This window comes from Phoenix dactylifera, chromosome 13 (genome assembly GCF_009389715.1).
Source record: "Phoenix dactylifera cultivar Barhee BC4 chromosome 13, palm_55x_up_171113_PBpolish2nd_filt_p, whole genome shotgun sequence".
NCBI classification, from domain to species: Eukaryota; Viridiplantae; Streptophyta; class Magnoliopsida; order Arecales; family Arecaceae; genus Phoenix; species Phoenix dactylifera.
Window position 1 is genome coordinate 9,372,133 of NC_052404.1, and position 20,497 is coordinate 9,392,629.

Here is a 20,497-nt window from a genome sequence, read left to right on the forward strand (position 1 = left end):
GGTGCTCCATTTTCTGGCCACAAAGTGTATCTCCAGACTTCAATTATATTTCCAAGAGGACTAATGGCGTCAACTGCTCTTTGCTGACACGATCTACTTGGTCAAATCTATGCTTTGCTCTGCCCCTCTCTATGTTCTTTCTAATTCGGCTGTTACTTTTCAAGAGAAGATATTTTGATCCGTCTCATGGGGCCATACAACTAATCAAAGGAAGCTTCAGCTGCTAGCTTGGAAGACTGCTTGCCGACCCAAGAGCTATGGAAAAGGACATGTGAGGACTAGTGTAGATGTGTATTTAGTCTCACATCGGTTATTTGCAAAAAAGATCTTGAGTATTTATATGGAATTAAGAAAATACATTCCGGCTAGCTTTTTTTGGATGAGGTCCCAAGTTATTACAAATAGTATTAAGACGAACTCGGCCCATAGTTTATCTGGACTAGAGGACGCTGCAGCATGAGTTTATGAAGATATTTCGCCCAAATCCTCCAAAGTGGTCTCTTCCGAATAAAGGTGAGCGGGCAGGCTATCACCCGACTCGGTCTGCTTACACTACTTGGAAAAATATCTGCCTTTCGGTGGATTTTGGATAATGGTGGGTCTGTTACTTTGTTGTGAAGCTCATGGTTATCTAATATTCCACTTGACAGATCACCTTTGACGTTTAATCTGGGAAAATGGGCGAATCTATCGACTAAAAACAGAAAATGAGACGATGCTTGCTAATTTGCTATGGAGATGGTTGAAGCCATTGCTTCCAATCCAATCTCTGTTAATCCATGTGCTAATTGATTGGTGCGGGTCGAGTCAAATATTCTAAAATCAGGTTGCGTGACTTCATTACCTCTCCTTCCCATAACATGAATGATGGTATAGCTCTTTAAGTGATCGTTGAAAGCTCAGATTTGTCGGAATAGGTTTTCTCATAGATCCCTCTTAGCTCATTGTGATCCCATGTCTAATTCTTTGTATTGTGACTGCTGTAAGGGAAGGAAGACATTAATCATATCCTATGCCATTGTGATCTTGCTAAACAAACCTGGCATATTCTTAATCACAAGCTTAACCTGAATCAATCTTTCAGGACAGTATGACTGATGATTGAGTTTGGAGCATTATTTGTTATAATGGTTGACTACTTAGAAGGAATACGAGAGTTTTCGCGGTAAGCACGGTATTGCACATGAAATTACCATCTATGTTATCAGGCATGCTAAAGAACTTATTCGAGCAACATATGATGATACTTCCAATGATGCCTCAAGGCTTTGGCGACCTTCATGCTCTTCGAGCGCTCCCTCTAAAAGGGACTGGAGCTGGAAGGGCACCTGTTATTTGCTAAATCTGTCTCATTGCACAGTTACGAAAGCTGAACTAAGAGCTGCATGGGAGAGGCTACGAACTACTGTCATCTTTAGCCTAATGCAACTTAGGTTGAGGGTGATCCCTCCTTCATTGGATTCAAACTTCTCACTTGCAAACACAGCCATACTCATCCATTATTAGTAGATATTTAACTATTCATCCGTTATTTTTAGGAAGCTAGGGGTTGGGAGGGTTGGTGAGCAGGAATTCCCTTCCCGAATCAACTACCTTGGGAAAAAGATATCACCTTGAATGAATTCTTACATGTAAAGCAACAGTTTTTCCCTTGGAAAGGATACATACAAGATGACAAGGAAAGTTGGTGCTCCAAATGGCCTTCTACATCAATAGATGAGCCCCTTTTCCAGACTTTCGTACTTTATTAAGATTCAAAATCAACAATAGAACTACTAGAAGCCAAGAATATAATCCTAACTTGCCTAATAATGCGTAAGTTAGGCTTTGCTTCAAAGAAAAAGCTTGTTGAAGCTTAATGGGGAAGAGATATGTGCTGTATTCAAAAGGACAGAACAGAATGAGTTGCATGAAATGGAGGCCATTGTGCAATGGATATGCCCAAATTCCGTCTTTTCCAAACCAAGGATTCTTTCTGAGTGCGTGCGGAACAGCACATCCTAACTCATCCACCAATTGAAAGTACAGAATTATCTGATTAGCCTAATTTATAGGATAATGATGAATAAACCTAGATTATCGGTTTTAAAGAACAAGCAAACTTCCTCATGTGCAGAATCTGAAACAGATGAATAAGTTTCATTAGTTGATAAAGGGAATATGGAGTCAGGAGATGGTATTAGAACAGATAGGTTGGTCATCATTCAAAGACCTCGAGTTCTCTGCTCCAAATTCCTAATAGAAAGAGAAAATTCTACTTTTTCACAGTATAAAACTCTCCCATGTAAGAATCAGTGTAAGCAACCTATTGAGTTTTGACTTATCTTAGTGGACCTCAAGTTCACTGTTATATAACCAAGTTTTGCATGCATAGAGGGGTTTCTAGTAATACAAGCTCCTTTTCATGGCTTCTAGTTTTGTTCCAGACGTATGGGGATGGATCAATAACCTTTCTCCAATCACCCAATGGAACACAAATTTCAGATCTCTTTGCATCTGTACGACAACATCAACACATCCCTCCATGAATCTCTCAGTCACCAAAAGCTCCCAGCGCCAAAACACATATGTCTCCTTCTCCATCTATGCATATTTTAATATGCCAATCTCCCTCTGGACATCCAGTCCTATTCACCTGAAAACCAAAACTCAGCCTTCCTTGGAAGAAGAAGATGTTCTCCATCTCTTCTTTGATATCATCAATAGTGTTCTCATGTACGGCCCCAATAAGAAATCCTCTTTGAGATTCCCTGCAGTACAAATTATAGATGAATTCAGAGATGTGTTCAATATTGCATTCCTCACTCTTGCTTTCCTTATCTGCATCTATGAAGCCCCTAACAACCTTCGCCGAGGATGCCTGGACACTTTGAGGATCCAATTAGCAAGCTCAAGATCCAGAGAAGCATCAAAGCTTCTTGTGCGAATCCTTGGATCCAATCTTGAAGAGCAATGGATGAGATCACTAAACCTTGCTGTAACGAACTGGATTCTAGAGTTTCAAGCCTCCAATCACTCGTTTAAAACACCTTCACCCCTGTTTTCACATGCCTTCTCTGCAAGTGGGCTATGGAAAGTACAATTATATTGCCCAATCATAGCCATGAGCATCGATGATCCTGGCACTACAACACAGGATGAACGTCTGCTCTTTTCTCTGAAGTACCAACAACTTGAAGGCGTCATCCAACTTGCTTACAAGGTCATCTTCCGGGAGAGCTGGATTGATGTGGTGGTGACTGTGGACAACATAAGGTTAGTGTGCTATTATATCAATTCAAATCAAACATGTATCTATGAATGCACTGACAAGCATCATCTGGCTCTAAATAACCCCATGACAATACTCTTTACATCCATGTCATTCATTGGCTGCAGTCAGTAAACAAACTAGGAAAATCCTGAGAATCCATCCTGAACATGTTCACAAAGTCAACAACTAGACTATAATGTCGAACATGCATACTATCCAGCTGAACCGCATATCTCTGAAGTTTTTAGTTTATCTAATAAGTGATAATTCAACTAGAAGCACCCTTACTCATTTCATTGATGCCAGATGCGACGTGAACCCACTGGTATCTGAAACTCTAATGGCTGAACGAGGCTATGGATCTAAGGAGAAACACTTTCCATCTCGTATAGCTTTGCAACTCACTCCAATGCTGCAGTCTGATGTGTTGTCGGTTTCATTAAGTAAATCTTCTGACAATCCTACTCATGAAGTTAGCCTCGAGAAGGCCCTTGAAGGCTCATTTGATCCCCCAAATTCTTATTTCGGTTTCAAAGTCTCAGCCACAGAAACCGTAACTATGAGCATGAAACCATGGAAATTTGAGCAATCAGCATATGGAGATAGTGCGACTTTGAATTGGTTTCTTCATGATGCGGTGAAAGGAAGAGAAGTGTTCTCCTCCAGGCCTTCAAAGTTCGAATTACTTCAACCAAGAGCATGGTTTAGAGACCGTGACTCAAGTGCCTCCAGGCCTTTTACAAAACAAGGAGGGGTGATCTTTGCAGGTGATGAGTATGGAGAGAGTGTGAAGTGGAAGGTGTGTGGAAGAGCTTTAGGGAAGAAAATGGAGTGGGAAATCAAAGGCTGGATTTGGTTAACCTACTGGCCCAACAAACAGAGAACCTTTTATAGTGAAACAAGGAGGTTAGAGTTCAGAGAATTACTCTACCTTCCCCTTCGAAAGTAGCATGAGATTAGGATTTATGCCACTCATACAAAGTAAGATTGTGTTGCTGCCATGTAAATTTGTGCTTGGCCAATGATCTGTATGATTGTAATATGTGAACTATGAATTTATACAATTCTATTCTTGTTAAACACCTAATGATCTATGTTAAGACAAACAAATTCCCAAAACTTGTGGTGTTAGGTGATCCTATTGCTCCACCAGCACAAGCATACATCAGCCCTAAATCTTCCGACTTACAGTTACGTGACAAGAGTTGCCTTATTCTATAAGCTAGAGTAGAAAGGCATACCATATTCTACTAAGACTTTAAGCATATGGAAGGCTCTCTGTCAAAGAGAGAGCCCTTATTTATTTATTACCAATGGATTTGTTTCTACGCCAGGGAAGATTATTCATTTGTTCTCCTAGCTCATATAACATTTGTAGAGCTGGTTAACAACCGTTCAGCTAAGAAAGCTGACAAACAAGGACATAGAAGTGGATGGGTAGTGCTACTATGAGACTGGAGACATGATACTACAGATATGAATTTATTCTACTATATATCCCTCAAGCTTCCGAGTGAATCTTCATAAAGCTCCCCATTTCTGTGACTCCACGTTACACATGCCATGCTCTTGTCAACAAAATTGGATGAACAGTAATTGACTAATTGGAGAACTCATCGGCTCTTACAAGCTTTTCATAATGTGAGCCAAGCAACCATCAGAAAAATATTAAACTACGACCAGTGCATGACTGCTAATGGAACCTTTAACAAAAACGAAAGAAGAAGAACTGAGCTTTCTGCCTAGAGAATTTAAGTAATGTTTTTGACCATTCATGCCTTTTTCTATATTAAATATATTATTTAGCGGCATATAGACTTATAGAGATTACATGAAGCCAACATCATGACAAAACACTCAAGCTAACTAATGCATAAATTGTGATCCCCCAGATTTTATACCAAAATATAACCAGGTCATTTTTTCCAATGTTTTTGACATTAAGATTGACTAACAAAATAAAGCAATGATAAAACTACTGAAGATAAAGATACTTGCAACCAAACATGTCCTGCAGATTCCACTAACTCAGTTTGAGTAATGAAAATAGAATCATCAGAAAATGATACTTTACCATAATCACAAAGACAATCAGCTGAAATAGAAATCATGCAGAATCCAGTATTTATGTATTTAGTAACACCACTAGTTCAGATAAAGATGACCACGATACTGGCAACTTGATGTTCTTCCAAGTAGATATGATCAACAGTAAAATATCACAGTTAACTGACCAAACCAACTAAAGTCTCAAGTTCATAATAGACATTTTGTTCATAGCATATGCATTCCAGCAGATGAATGTAACAGACCAGGCAAGCACAGAACCTAGAAAGTAGAACCATTCCACCCAAAGTTTGAACCCTGCAAAGTAGAAAAAAATAAAGCCATCAATACCTTAACTAAAATGTTATGTTCCAGAACTACTCTTACTAGCAAGAAGTAAATACTTCAAAACTAGAACTAATGGTGATAAACATGGGTCATAATACTAAGAATATCTAAACAGTGAGTGGTTATTTACATGATTTACTGCTGATGTAAAGCATGCAAACATTGTGCATATTCTTGAGTTTGGTGGACCTAAAAGAAAAGAAATTGCAATGAGAAAAACAATTAACCAGTAATGACCCATCTTAGGGTCAGATTGAAAAGTTCAGATGGCTCGCCTTTGTGTCATAAAACTTGAGAAAGAACCGTGACTTGGGAACAGACAGCTTTGTTTCTAAAATTAATGCAATAGCAGCACTCAGTTTCTTGTTTACATCAGGATTCAGGCCACCAATCGAAACCAATTCACCATATGCGGTTGGCTGTTCAGTACCTCCAAATGACATTGGTACTGATCCTTTCAGTACTATCATCACGTACTGTCAACAGACGAAAAACAAAAGTAAATTAATATGTTACTATGGTGACCAAAAGAACTAAGTTCCTCAGGCAACTTAAATTCAAAACCCAACTAACCTTACTGAGGAATACAAGAAATCAAGATAATAACATGCAATAAAATAGCTTAGGAAAAACAATGCAGAAACTAGTTTGAAGCAACAATATTCCATATTTCTGTGATTACAGACAACGAGTTAGTAAGTTCGACAAAAGATATAAAATGAAGGTTCATATTTCCGCAGGGCATCAGATTAGTACTTAAGTCAACATATAAAAAATATGAGGGGATTTACATCTCCACTTCCCTCACTCTACTCTACCTTGACCTGCTAATATAAGTTACCCCAGCAATGATCGTAACCAGTAAGAACCAATCGTTAATTAGACTGGACATTAAAAACTCGATGACAACCTTCTATGGTACCCCCCAAGATAATGGAATAGAAAAAAAATATGTGGAGATGCAATTCCCCAGATAATAAATTGAACTTCATAATACAAAAATCTCCAATGCACACGGAAGTCTATCACGGAAAACACCGAAACTAATAATAAACAGAAAATTAACTAAGACAAATAAAAAGATCGCGTTTTGAAAAAACAAAATCCTGTCTTCAGCTCATAAAATTAGGGCAGTAACCCTAGCCAGATAACAACCCTAAAAAAAAGTTCTATTGCATAGAGAAATCAGCTTATTCTTATACGAATCGAATCTAACTGACTTTCAAATAGTAAAATGTTGACAAACCAGAAGAAAATTAGATTAAGAAGTACACTGAAGGACTTACTGACAGGATGACAAGACATAATAGAAAATCGCTTACAACCTAAAGCAAGTTATTGTCTTTCATATCAGAGCAGTTTAAATGGATCAAGAAACGGAAAACCCACAAAAAAAATAAAGAGATGGCGGATGGAGAAGAGATGATACTAAGAAACGAAGGGAGGGTAGAGAGGGGTTTAGAAGAGGGGAACCGACGGCTTCGGGTTTGCCGATGAGCTTGGCGACAGTCTTGGTGGCCTCCGAGAGGATGGCGGAGGTGTCGATTCCGTCCAAGCTGACATTGGTAGAAAGATTGAGGCACGGCATCTCTGCAACCCTCCGCTACTCTGTTCGTCGGCCCTTCACTGGTCTCTCTGCCACGATATCCTCCGTAGTGCCCGCTTTTCTCAAGTGGGGCTGCAAACGGATCGGGTCGGACCGGGGACAGGGGACCTGACCCGGTTTTATAATTGGATCAAGATTTTGGACTTGGCCCAAATCTATTAGCCGATCAAATTGGGTCGGGTCCAGTTGATAGAGGGAAGTTATATTCGGACTAGATCGGGGCATAAACTAGATTACCCAAAATGTTCGGATTCGGATAACGACCGGATCGGATCGAGCTAACAGTCATGCACCTAGCTCTAAAATATCATATCTGATAATTAACTTGACCTTGAATGGTCAAGAACTTTTTTTATCAAAGTAATTGGTCGTTCCTAACTCTACAAACTACGATTATAAAAGTAGATATCTTGAAATACTTAAAGACATTGTAAATAAGAATTTACAGAAATAAATAATGAAATATAAATGTTTAAATATACTCAAATAAAAATAGATGAGAGGAGTTGTAATTGTTGAGATAAAAAAGAAGAATTAATTTAAATGAAAATTCCTTCAATGAATTGAAAAAGATATCCAAAATGAAGGAGAAGGAAATTTATACGATTCAAGTTTTTAGATTAGACTGGAGTAGGTTTGAGTTGGTCGGACGTATTTTTTGTTAACATGATCAAGCCGATTGAAATTTGTTAGATAGAATCAATATTTGAACCCAATCTAACCTACGAGTTTTCAAAGATGGATTGGATCGGAATATGATTAGATCATGAGTAGGCTCGACCCATTTGCAACCTTAATACTAATACCTATCCATATTCAATGAAATTTCTACCTGTTTATAGAACTTGTGTTATAGTAAACACACTCATCCTCCATTCTCAATTCGGTGAAAAGCTTAAGGAAAAGAAACATTGTAGAGTATACTTATCAAAAGAATGATACTACATTCTAGAATTTATTCCATTTTCCAGCATGGCATGCTATGGCATGCTATACAACATGAACGCAATAGTAATTCCCAACTATGATGCCAGAGTAGTGCTCTCTCAACCATGTACCCTGAGAGAATTGGCATGAGTTGCAAGGATTGAAATCATACATTGCAGACTTATCACCTGACAGACATCATGTATTGTGATAAAGACAAAGTTGAGTATTGGTGCAATTTGCAAGTAACTGTGATGCAATTTCCAACACGGCATGCCGTATGACACGAACATATTTGTGCAATTTACAAGTAACAGTGATGCTAGAGTACCATTCTCTCTACCAAGTGTCATAAGGGAATTGGCAAGAGCTGCAAGATTATCCCCTCGCAGACATTGTGTTGCAATAAAGTATAGATAACTTCAAATCTTTTTGTTCTCATTCGATCCAATATTTAGATAACAGTTGATGTTAGATTGACATCTATCATAAAGCCATCTTGATTTTGAATGATGGTCTCGCATCCTGCCATTGACATTGATGGAAAAAGAGAACCCTTATATATGATGCCTGTAATTATTCACAAATACTTGCCTCGTGTTTCTTTTCTTCCTCTCCCTTTTATAATACCCAAATTTTATATAAAATACAAGACATCTCCTCATAGAGTAAATTTTAACAGTATACACTCATAAATGAGAAGATTGCATATATAAGATTTAGTCCTTTTACTATATAGATATATCATTAAAACACAAACAGTTGCAAGAATATATGCACCAAAAATGTACTGTCTTGATTCTCCATCTAGATGATCATCTTTCAGCATCTTGGTGGAAGAGTTGTAACTCTCTTTCGGATTGTCCCTTAAAATGTGTACCCCATGAGACTCCATCTACCAAATTTGTACCGCATCCCCTGATCAATTTTCTTCTCTGCATGAGATAATTTCTGATAATTTGTGTCACTGCTAGTTGTGAATGCAAATCGGTTTCAATTTGATTACAGGATACCATTTATCACTGCTCATCGAACAAATCTTCTGGTGGATCATACACAATCATATCAGGGAACAGTTCCAAGAAGTCCTGCTTTACTTTTTCCCTCAGTTCAGGATATGGTATTAGACCTTTCAAGATAACCCGAAAGGGCAGAGAGAGTGGTGGATCAGGTGAGCTCCTCATATCATCATAAATTTCCATGGCTAGCACAGGCAAGCCACCATCACTGAATGCCCTAACAATGTCGCCGTAAGTGTGCTGATCAATGTGGACACCCTCGCTCTTCAAGTCTGCCCAAACTTGCTTCGTCTCTTTCACGTTCTTATTCCTTGCAAGCATCATGAGCATATCTCGGTAGAAATACATATCAGGCCGGTACCAAATTTCTTTCCGCACTGAATCATATATCTGAAAAAAAGCAATTGATTTAAGTAGTTTCCTATGTGTATTCAACATCATGTGTACCTAAACTCAGCATTTTATTTTTAATTTGGGAGTTACATTTGGTTTCTTAACTAAGATATAGCATTCGTTATTGAACATACTTCAGCAATAATATTTAAAAATTTCACGTTGATTTGCTGATGCACTATCTTAATACACAGCGTTTGAATATTGCACTCTTCCAAACAACATCAAGATTGAATAACCTTGCCAATATTGTGCAGTTCAGTGCACTTGCAATCCTCATTAAGCCACAACCTGGTAGAAAAGCAAACAGATTTTGGTCTTGCAGGGCCAGAAAGGAACTCTTGATTAAGACAACATCATTGAAGTGAAAGAAAATAGAGAGAATCTTTTGCAATAAAGGGAATTGCTGCAAGCATCATATAGAGACCAATCAAAATAATAGCAAGCTCTAGTGCCATTAAATGCAGCAATGTGAACTTCCTTGCTGATTGGTGCAATTACACAACTTAGTCAAGAAATGGGGAAATAAACAAAGCTGGTCCATATTTTTAGATATCATTAGATGGTAGTTATGTAATCTTATGTGCTACTAAGTTTCATTACTGAGAACTGTATGGCATCCTGCGTCACAACTGCTTGATGTCCAACTCAGGCATGATACAAAATAGTTTTAACTCTGCATCAAAAACTTCAAAAAGTATTTCCAATTGATAGTACAACACTCAAATCTCATGAAGTTTAGGCTTCAATTAAAATTCATTAAGTTTGGAATTCAAAACAATACAAATTCTATTGCAGAAAAAGAGCAAGATTTAGAGCATCTTATTCTGTCCTCAGTTTTGAATCTGTTTGACGACACCAAGAAAGACAAAAAGAAAGAGCAGAAAATCAAGTGGAAATCCATATCTCATTAGCAAGATTGATCAAACAAACGGGTAAGTAGAACCTTTAAACAGGCATATATAGAAATTGAATAACAAATATACCATGAATTCATTGTATGAGCATGCATGGGACGGGTCGGGTCAATTTGGAGATATACCCAAAACTGAACCGACCTAAATCAGTTTCTTAAAACCGAAACAGAAACCGAACCAACATTTACAAAAACCGTTTAAAACCAACCCGAGAAATTTGGTTCGGTTCGCTTCGATTTATCAGGTTGATGTTCAATAGATTAGGCTAAATAGGCTGGGCTAAGTCTCAGCATAAAAATTCCATTTTATCTAGGGTGTGTTCAATGGACTGGACTAAATGCTGGGCTAAGTCTAAACATAAAAATTCTATTTTACATATAAGAGAAAATACAAGACAAAAATAAAAAATTGAAATATACATACACACACATACATGGGCCGCGTCGGGTCGGATTGAATCAGCTTTCTAAAAATTCAAACCAAAACCAAACCGAATTAAAAAAAAAAAAAGACAATACAAACTGAACTGAAGAGACCAGTTCACGCCAAGTTCGTGGTTCAGCCGGTTTTTAGCACATCCTTAATTTGTTGCACAGAGTCACACAAATTGCATAACTTATTGCAGGATTCAAACTCATGACAAATCTCTGTATGTAAAGATGTTGGTGAGTCGCCAAAAAATCTGGCTGCTCAAACTATAAAACCCAATAAAGATAAGATCTGGGACAAGCTATTGGTCTTTGATGTGTTGATTGCAGCTGCTGTTCATATGATAATCATTGAACACTCATTTAACCACTTATGGTCATTCATTTTAAATTCAACTGAGAAAAAATCTCAAAAAGATGATTGAATATTTAATATTGTTATCCTCTTTTTTCAAAAGAGAGTGCTTGCTGATGACCAGTGACCAACAGATTTTTCTACAAGGAACATGACAAAATTGAAGAAGCCATAACCTTTTCATCTGACCAACAAAAGGTTTTTGATGAGGAAGAAATCAACTCTTATTAAGGCGTGAGTTCGTAATGCAGACAAACTATGGGCAGAGCACAATTTAACCTATCAATTAGTAGATCACCAGTGGATGCACATCAATCAAAATAAGATTTCCTCATGGGTTGCGACACTTCATTCAAACAATGCACAAAAGTACTCTTATGTCAAGTTTAACACATTTGGTGGCAGTAATCACTGAAGTCTTCTATTAATTGTGTATACATAAATTTGAAATACAATGTCAGGCAAGCAATCTTGCTTTCAACATTAAGTTTAAGCTCCTTGCTTCTGCATTTACACATCTAAGATTGTCAGTTATTCCAACATGGCACACCTAAGAACAAGGACACAATGTTTTGCCACCAAACCTACCTCCATGCAGTGGGTCAAACTACAGCTTCATGTGGATCCTTTGCATACCAATGAATAAAAATTCTAAAGCAGAGATGCTACAGAAGACCATATGAAAGAGTTGATAAAATCTGCCATATCAACAAAGTCACAGATCTTAAAGGAGGCTTCTATAGACTAGAACTCCTAATAGTTCTTCCTAGAGAGGATCCCAACACATTGGACTAGACTACACCATCTCTTTGAGACCCCTCAGTCCCTGCCTTTCTCTTCTCTTCTCCTCCCAATACATCCATCCACCGCCACCTCCATCCGTCACCATCTCCAGTCAGCCGTCAGCAATAATGCCGGCCCACCTCTACATTGTGACCCCCTGATTTGTGCCATATAGGCCGTTTGCTGTTTGCATGTCTGTGGAATCCATTGAATAGTGCAGTGTCCCATATTATATATTTGGTTCCTCATGAATAAAACATCATGTTGCATCCATATAAGCTTTCTTAGCCATTCCCTTTTCTTATTCCATCACACAATATAGGCCATAATAGAAAGAAGCATGTATCTATCGCTATCAGAGCCATCAAACCTACAATGGCTGACGGTATCAGAACTACCAAGCTAGATGAGGTCATGAGTCAATCGAGGGAGGCAACTGTGCTCCATGGTCTCATCCTAGCTGAAGTACAATAGAATTTGTCCATCAACGCCTCGATGAGGTCTTCCAGAAGATTGCAGACATAGATTCCAAGAATGATTGCAGCATAAGGGAGGTGATTCGCACTAAGGAAGAATCTTCGTCCAACCACTTGGTGAATCAACTTGAGTCTTCTCCCACACAGAGAGGTATGAAGGAGGTATTCAAACTTGAGCAATGCACTTAGACTATCCCACTTTGATGGCACCGATCCTTATGGCGGCATACAAGGCGGAGCAATTTTCTCTTATCATCAAACTCCAGTAGAGCAAAGAATGCTCCAAGCTTCATTCCACCTTGAAGGAACAGCAATTCAATGGTATCATCGGATGGAAAAAAATCAGGGGCCACATGGGATGGCAAGATTTTACTCATGCTCTTGAAGTCCATTTTGGATCCACAGAGTATGAAGATGCAACAGAGCTTCAACAATATTGATCGGTGCAAAACTATCAGAACGACCTTAAGACCTTAGCCAACCATACTGAAAGTCTTGATAAGCATTTCGTGATTGGCTGCTTTCTGGGAGGATTGAAGGAGGAGATTCTCCTAAGTGTTCAATCATTCCAGCCTTCATCACTCTTAGCAGCAATCAGATTTACCAGGTTACAAGAAAAATTAGCAGCTAACAGAAGAAGCCAAGGTCTTGCTAAAGGCCACTAAGACGAGAGAGTGACGAGATAGAGATCTCTGCTACAACTGTGCTGAGAAATTCTCGACAGGTCATTGATGCAAGACACAAAAGCTTTTCTTCATGAAGGGTTTGTGGACTGAGGAAGAACAAAAGTGCAAAGATGAAGAAGTGACACATGAATTGGAAGCAACCGAGCTATCATGCGCTGTTGGATCCATTAACTGATGCTAACCTTGAAGCAAGGTTGCTTCAAGGGCGAATGATATGGACCATATAGGCTATTTGTGTTAGGAGCCATTAAAGGATATGGGAATAAGCTAACATAGTTAATTTGTTGTTGTGTTGTTTCTCATGTAGCTAACTTGTTAGGATATGGACCGGTTTGGTTAGACATGTAGTAAGGGTGGCTGTCAAGTCTGTATGTTATATATCTGGTTCCTCATGAATAAAACATCATGTTGAGTCCATAAAAAGCTTTCTTAAAAGACCGGCTTCTCTTGAAGTAAGCCATATCCACTCCCTTTTCTTATTCCACCCCACAAAATAGGTATCATAGAAAGAAGTGCATCACCCCTGCCTTTTCTCTCCTCCTCCTTCCAACAACTCCGATCATAGCAACCTCAACTATCACTATCTCCGCCCACCTAGTTAAACGCCAGCATTGCCACTAGCATCACCGCGTTATGCAAGCCTAGCCTTCTTTGAACATGACCAATATTCTTTATTCCTCTTTCATAAGCCCTAGTTCTCATCCCACCCTGCTACCACCTCCCACCACCACCTCTGCTTCAGTTTGAACACCGCATCACTGGCCACAATAGCAAGAAACCCTGATAAGGCATGGGTGACTGGGTTTTACAATTCCCCAGAGAAAGAAGCTCCTTTAAGATCTTGCAAATGGAGATGTAGATAGAAAGGTGGGGCCAACAGTGAGGCCCATGGTGCCAAGGCCACAGTAGTGGTTGACAAGGCCCTTGAGTGGGAGGACGGACAGGAAGGCCTAATAGAGGACAACTGGGGAGGGTGCGGCAGGGAGGAGAGCAAGCTTGCATGCCAATCCTGAGAGTGCCAAAAAGGAACATGACAGTGTGTGATGATGCCAGTGATGGAGTGAGTGACCATGAATTGCTAGAAATCAAGGCCATCATGGGAGATGCTGAGCTTGCTAGAGAATACCAGGAGAAGGAGGTTTAGCAACTTGAACTTTGGGAACACATCAACCATGGAGAAGAAGAAGTATTGATTGTGTGTCTAGGTTTAGGGATCAGAAATGGAATTACTGTTAGGGTTAGAAATAAAGAATCAGGGATGGAGGGAATAGAAGAGGAAGGGATCGCTATTGTCAGCAACAAAATACAATGTCCATGGTCGACTAGGTGCCAGAGATGGCAGTAGACATAGGTGGTGGACAGAGATGTCAGGAGGAGAAGAGGAGGAAAAGTCATGGGCGGTGGGATCGTAGATCATGGTGGGATCCTCTCCAGGAAGAACTAACAGGAGCTCCATTAGAGCCCCTTCTGCTCAGTAGAAGTTTTCCCTGAGATCCACAAATTTGCTGACGTAGCAGATTTTAACGACTCTTCCATATGATCTTCTATAGCAGCTCTTGCTATAAAATTTTTATCAAAGTATATCAATACCATCCATGATATTGAATTTGAGCAACCTTTTAAATAGGCTTTTAATATTCCTCATAGACTATGACAAATTCGAATATAAATATAACTAAATACTTAAATTTGGAAGATAAGTTTTGTTGGTGCACCCGAAAGGGAACATATAAGAAGAAATATTACGGGGAAAAAAAATTCAAAGTCTACTTGCAACGTAGTAGAGTTGATTTATAGGGAAAAATAACAATGAAGGCCACCTTAGTCTTTAGACTAATCATAGTGAAAACAATAGCCGATATAAGATATTTGATTCTTCTTTTAACAAATTAATTTGCCAAGAAAACAGAAAAAATCGACTTGGAAGCAATAAATTAAGAAGCTTTCTGACCTTCATGGAGAGAAAGACGTGATCTTGCCGCTGGAACTCGGCGAGAACGGCGAAGAGATCGGTTCGAAGGAGGCGGGAGACGTGCGAGCGCATGAATTGCTCGAGCCTCGGCCCGCCGACGGAAGCCAGGCGCTTGAGCTGCTGGACCACGAAGAGGCCCTCCTTTCCCATCTCCTTTTTCCGCCGCCAGATCGATAGGCTAGGGCTCGAAGCCAGCGAGGAGGCGGAAGAGGAGGAGCGGCGGCAGAGGATATCAGCTCCTCCAGGGCCGCTGCCGCCATCGCGGAGAAGGAGAAAGGCCGGGGCTAGGGTTAGGGTTCCGGCGAGCCCGTCAGTGGCTCGCCGCCTTATTAAGCCTGAAGCGACGCGGAGCATCGGTTGGCCATTTCGGAAAGTGAAGGGCGTCTCGGAGGGATAGAACTCGGCCTTCGCGTGCATGTCACGTGCACTAGACATGGCGTGACATGCTACGGTAAAATTCATATATTCTTCAGGTAATTCCGGCACCGCATGAGCCGACAATGGTTGCTGTTTACACAGAAACTTTCCATAAAACCGCCAAGAAATGAAATATACGCTGAAATATAATTAAAAAAAATGGGGACTTTTGTCAATTTTGTAATGACATGATTTAACATAGTGGTGATAGAATGGTTATGTAGCCACTATATATAGAAAATGTCTCACAAACTGATATATAATTTAAAAGTTTTAATAGAATTATTCATAACTTTTCATTCTACAGTAAGTAACGAGGACATGAGATGTCCACTAAATTAATTAAAATATTGTAAAGAACTATTTTTGATTTTTCATTAATGCGGTGACATGTAATATCAGTTAAAAAATGTATGAAGAAACTTGTTAATTATGCATTAACCTGGTTGCAGAAATATGAAAATATAGGATGAATAATTATTTGAAAATCCTAAATCGATTTGTCCCGAATCAAGTTAGATGCTTTGGCTAAATTTGAACTGATATTGGACAATAATTTGCCAATATCGGTCCAATCTCTTTTAGGTCAGTTGGTTCAGAGTTAGACCAAATATGTTCCTTTGTCTCAGGTTTGTCTGACCCGGTCCGTGTACCCAAATCTCACTAATTTTTTTTTGGTATATTAGCTGCTTACGCCAGCCTCACGTGAGCACTGCCGTGAGAGTCCAGAGAAAAAATACGCTTCAAAGATGGGGGAACAAAGACATAATGGTCCAGAAAAAATTTTTTAGAGTGGTGAGCAGCAAAAAGGATAATCCAGTTTGCAGTTCTGTTCGTCTTCTAATAGATATTCGCAGCACACTTCTCCAATAAGCGAATGATCTGCCGCCCACGTCCCCTTATATAGGATCTACTCAATAGTCTCGGCCGAGACTACTCCTTTTCTTTTTTTTTTTGGTAGGTCGGCTGCTTAAACTGCTCTCACATGAACACAGCCATCTACATCATTATCAAGAATACTATAGAATGCAGAAGGAACTAAAGACTGCTGAGACCATAAAAACTTTTTTAGAATGCTGAGCAACAAAGGAAGCGACCCAATTAGTAGCTTGGTTCGCCTTCCGAAGGACGTGCTTGACCTAGATAAACCGATACTTCTGTAGCATCCGACGCACGTCAAACAGTATCGGGTGCTCCACCTCCTTCCGCCCCTCTGCCTAGAGGTGATTAATCAAGACAACGGAATCTCCCTCCAAAATAATCATGTCCACCCCAGCACATGTCTTACATGAGATAGCCCCTCCCATGCTGCCCTGAGCTCCGCCCCAAATGTCGAGGCCTCAAAGGAATGACGCCCTCCGACAGTAATCAGTCTGGAGCTATGGTCTCTGATCACAAATACCACACATGTCTAATCTCCACTGACGGACAAGCTTCCATCGAAATTTACTTTAAAATAGCTAGAGGGTGGGGGCTCTCAAGAGATGAGAACAAATCTGGGCGCTACGTAGGGATGGCAATCGGGTCGGATCAGACATAAACGGGTCGGGTCAGATATTAAACAGGTCAGAAAAGTATAAACCTAAACCTGACCTGTTTATTAAGCAGGTCAGAAATTACAACCTAAACCCGACCTGTTTAATAAACAGGTAACCCGTGTTAGATGTATGCCCTAGAAGCCAATTTGGCTGACACATTGTTGATTCTAGGGACATAATTTTGTACTTGACTGTTTATTATTGAATAAATAAAAGGCATCTTTTCATTCATATTATTTATGTGTCTATGAATCGTCCAAGGAATTAATAAGATGATGATACATATTCTCAAGAGTTGAGAATTTGAGCCATGTATCATTGGTGATTAATTTCTAAATGCTCCTGATCAATGAATCATCACGAGGACGGTGATCGATCCGATCAGTGCACAGATCACTTTCCTTCTGGATGGACGAGACTTGAGTCCACAGTGTAGGGACACTGAAGTGATAGTGCAGGTGCTTGTTAGAGAACAAGGGTACTGAGCGTGACCAAGACAAGAAGTCACTTGGATGTCTATCCACTCGTCAGTGACTTGCTTGATGTTGCAGTAGTGTGACTGGTCCTTTGACCTGCGGTGCTTCGGCTACTCACAGTGAGGTTATTGTAGTTTGACTGCACACATACATGGTCTCTAGCCATATGGGTCCATGCAGTGTAGATTGGCTGCAGTAGGTTCACTGTAGGAGTAGGGTATGCACCTATAAGGAATCTATCGATCTTGATAGAAAAGGAGTGATCCTATGTGATTTGTTAGACTGAGTTCTAAGACCTTGGCCAGGGCAGTAATATAAAGTGAAAAAGAGTTTTCCACTATCGAACTCAAGTCGAACAAATCTTGACATATGACAGACGATGGGGTTTGACGAGTTGTCCATGACCTCCGTCCTGTAGGGATCCACGATAGTAGGACTGTATCACATGTTAACTGCACCTAGAGGTTCATCATTCCATTCTGCTGGGTGGCCACTACATGCTGCTAGGTGTCACTGGTGGATGGTGGGACTCATAGGGATTATCTTGATGATCGATAAACCCTAATGAGTTGAGTTGGAATCGTTCCAACCCATTGAAAGGAGTTTTCAATGATATTGAGATAGAGATCACAATATATCTCACTACCAGTCAGAATAGAACCTATGGGGTCACACACACTAGAAGTATTGACCGATCCGATGGTTGAAATCGTGATTAAGAATCACAAGTAATCAATTTGATTGATAAAGAAGTTGAAGAAGGAACAAAGGGAATTAATTAATTGGACTTGAAACAAGAATCCTACTTCGGGTAGGATACCTAGAGTCCTAATTGGATTAGGACTGGAAATCCTAGTTGGAGTAGGACTGGGATTCCTACTTGGGATAGGATTCCTAAAATCCTAATGAGATTAGGAGTTTTGAATTAAAATTGGATTCCTACTTGGAGTAGGATTCCTAGAGTCCTAATCGGATTAGGACTTCGGATTCAAATAGAGTCCTAATTGGATTAGGACTAAAATTAAACAAATCCTAATTGGATTAGGATTCCTTAAGTCCTAATTAATTAATAATCTAATGAATCAACATGACTCCTAATTGGATTAGGATTGAAGAGTTCAATTGAGTCATGATTCATTCAAGTCCTAATTGGATTGGGACTAGCATAGATTGAACCAAATTTGACTAATCCTAATTAGATTAGGATGAAACCATGAGAGAGGCACCTAATCCTCTTTGGAAGAGGATTAGGTTAACCAACTAAGAGGGGCATCAGCCCCTCTCCAATTGCTTAGGGCGACAAGAAGAGAGAAGGTGGCCGGCGCTCCAAAGAAAGAAGGCTGTCAAGGGCTCCTAACTTGTAGGAGCCCTTGATGCTTATAAAAAGGGACCTAGGGCCGGCGCCCTAGGTGTGTGCTCTCTTCCCCCTCTTGCTGCCGCCACCAGCCCCTCTCCTCTCTTAGTTCAGCCGCAAGCAAGGGAAAAGGATCTCCAAGTGTTGGCGGCCTCCTCCCCTTCCCTTCCTTCATCCAACGCAAGGAACAAAAGAAGGCTGCGTGGGGTTCTTTCTTCTTCCTCATCTTCATCCTTCTTCTTCCTCCTCTCAAGCACAATCAAGGGTTGATTGAAAGAGAGGAGATCAGCCATCAAAAGAAGTCTTTGCAAGGGAGCTAGCACCCCGGGAAGACAAGAAAGATTTGATCAGTCCTCTACTTCGTGTGGATACCCGTAGAGGCCGGACGTTTGAACGGCTTCAAGCGAACCCTCTTCCAAAACCACGAATTCAGATTTGCGGTGATCATCTACCCGCACAAGGTGAAGATTTGATCTTCCTAATAGTTTTAAAAGTTTTAATTCTTACCTAATTACGAAAGGTCTCGAAACAACGTTCATGCGATGAACGTCGAACCCGTGCATGCCGATTTCGCTGCCATCTGAAAAATTTTTGAAATATCAGCGGCATGGGCGGGTTCCCAACAGTGGTATCAGAGCCTAGGCTTCGTAGATTAAGGTAAGAATTAAATATCTAAAGGCATATTAGATCTGAAAATTGAATGATCATGCATGCTGAAAAATTCTGCATGCAGATTTTTCAGGGGTGCTGATTTTTTGCATGCTGATTTTTATGTGATAAAAAGATGATTCTAAATACATTGTTAATTGGATTACAAAGTTTAGAATCATGATTAGCATGATCAGCGACCTATGTCATGATACAATCAGTTAGTTTTCAGATCTGAAAATTATAATTGTTGCATACGGTGATGATCATAGGATTCAAACCCTTTTGGTATCAAATGTAATGACCTGCGATGTGATCTGCGATGTCATGTAATTTTTCAGATGCTTGCATGCATCTTATTTGATATTTTGAGAGGCCTGCGTGCCTCCTAAAAGGAGATGTAATTTATTTTTATTTTTATTTTACATCTGGTTGTATTTCTGTGATGTGATGTACATCAACGATCAAGTTGAAGCAAAGGCATGAGATGAAAGGTGATCTAAGCGGTTGATGGCGATGGGATCAAGAGTTGATCAAGGATCGAATCAAGGAGGCTTAGAACCAATTCAAGAGTTGAAGACCACTTGATCAATTGATGTGCATGTGCTTGTAATACGACCTAATTAGAATCCATGATCATCACCTATTTAAAGTTTAACTTTATTTGATGCTGCGATTATAACTGCCTGTGATGTACCGTTTGCATGAGATGTGAATGCGAGTCGGGTAGATAGGTTTACATGTGATGTAGCAAATCCAATTGAGACCTAAATCAAAACCTCCTCAATCAAGTCGAGAGTGAACCGACATGAGCAAGTCATATTAGATTAATTGATCTAATTGGTGTCTAGAAAA

At 39.7% G+C, this 20,497-nt stretch overlaps 3 protein-coding genes across 4 annotated transcripts; 1 reads left to right on the forward strand and 2 right to left on the reverse strand.

Annotated features, from left to right (window-relative positions):
* The first annotated feature begins 577 nt into the window (after positions 1-577).
* Positions 578-5,486, forward strand: LOC103696439. Its single transcript, XM_008778067.3, has 2 exons — positions 578-3,255; positions 3,560-5,486. The coding sequence occupies exons 1-2, from the start codon at positions 2,405-2,407 to the stop codon at positions 4,200-4,202; spliced, it is 1,494 nt and encodes a 497-aa protein (XP_008776289.2). The 5' UTR covers positions 578-2,404; the 3' UTR covers positions 4,203-5,486.
* On the reverse strand, positions 5,323-7,369 carry LOC103696432 (macrophage migration inhibitory factor homolog). 2 transcript variants are annotated; one of them, XM_026800890.2, is made up of 4 exons: positions 7,125-7,369; positions 5,923-6,123; positions 5,778-5,836; positions 5,323-5,617 (listed from the first exon to the last, which is right to left on the reverse strand). In XM_026800890.2, the coding sequence occupies exons 1-3, from the start codon at positions 7,233-7,235 to the stop codon at positions 5,783-5,785; spliced, it is 366 nt and encodes a 121-aa protein (XP_026656691.1). In that variant the 5' UTR covers positions 7,236-7,369; the 3' UTR covers positions 5,323-5,617; positions 5,778-5,782. The 2 variants fall into 2 exon arrangements, with proteins under 2 accessions (XP_026656691.1, XP_008776280.1); XM_008778058.4 differs by lacking the exon at positions 5,778-5,836 and having other exon boundaries at positions 5,327-5,617; positions 7,125-7,368.
* A 1,348-nt stretch (positions 7,370-8,717) lies between these two features.
* Positions 8,718-15,588, reverse strand: LOC103696433 (pentatricopeptide repeat-containing protein At1g62350). The gene is made up of 2 exons (XM_008778059.4): positions 15,189-15,588; positions 8,718-9,589 (listed from the first exon to the last, which is right to left on the reverse strand). Exons 1-2 carry the CDS (start codon positions 15,561-15,563, stop codon positions 9,200-9,202), a joined length of 765 nt encoding a protein of 254 aa, XP_008776281.3. The 5' UTR covers positions 15,564-15,588; the 3' UTR covers positions 8,718-9,199.
* Between the last annotated feature and the right edge of the window lie 4,909 nt (positions 15,589-20,497).

What these genes read in the sequence shown, in the direction of transcription:
- LOC103696439 (XM_008778067.3), top strand. Translation starts at nt 2,405, where the DNA reads ATGGCTTCTAGTTTTGTTCCAGACGTATGGGGATGGATCAATAACCTT. An exon ending in GTGACTGTGGACAACATAAG is followed by an intron (nt 3,256 to 3,559) that starts GTTAGTGTGCTA and finishes CATTGATGCCAG; the next exon opens with ATGCGACGTGAACCCACTGG.
- LOC103696432 (XM_026800890.2), bottom strand. Translation starts at nt 7,235, where the DNA reads ATGCCGTGCCTCAATCTTTCTACCAATGTCAGCTTGGACGGAATCGAC. An exon ending in TCATCGGCAAACCCGAAGCC is followed by an intron (nt 6,124 to 7,124) that starts GTCGGTTCCCCT and finishes GTCTGTTGACAG; the next exon opens with TACGTGATGATAGTACTGAA. An exon ending in TCAAGTTTTATGACACAAAG is followed by an intron (nt 5,837 to 5,922) that starts GCGAGCCATCTG and finishes CTTTTCTTTTAG; the next exon opens with GTCCACCAAACTCAAGAATA.
- LOC103696433 (XM_008778059.4), bottom strand. Translation starts at nt 15,563, where the DNA reads ATGCTCCGCGTCGCTTCAGGCTTAATAAGGCGGCGAGCCACTGACGGG. An exon ending in ACGTCTTTCTCTCCATGAAG is followed by an intron (nt 9,590 to 15,188) that starts GTCAGAAAGCTT and finishes GCTTTTTTTCAG; the next exon opens with ATATATGATTCAGTGCGGAA.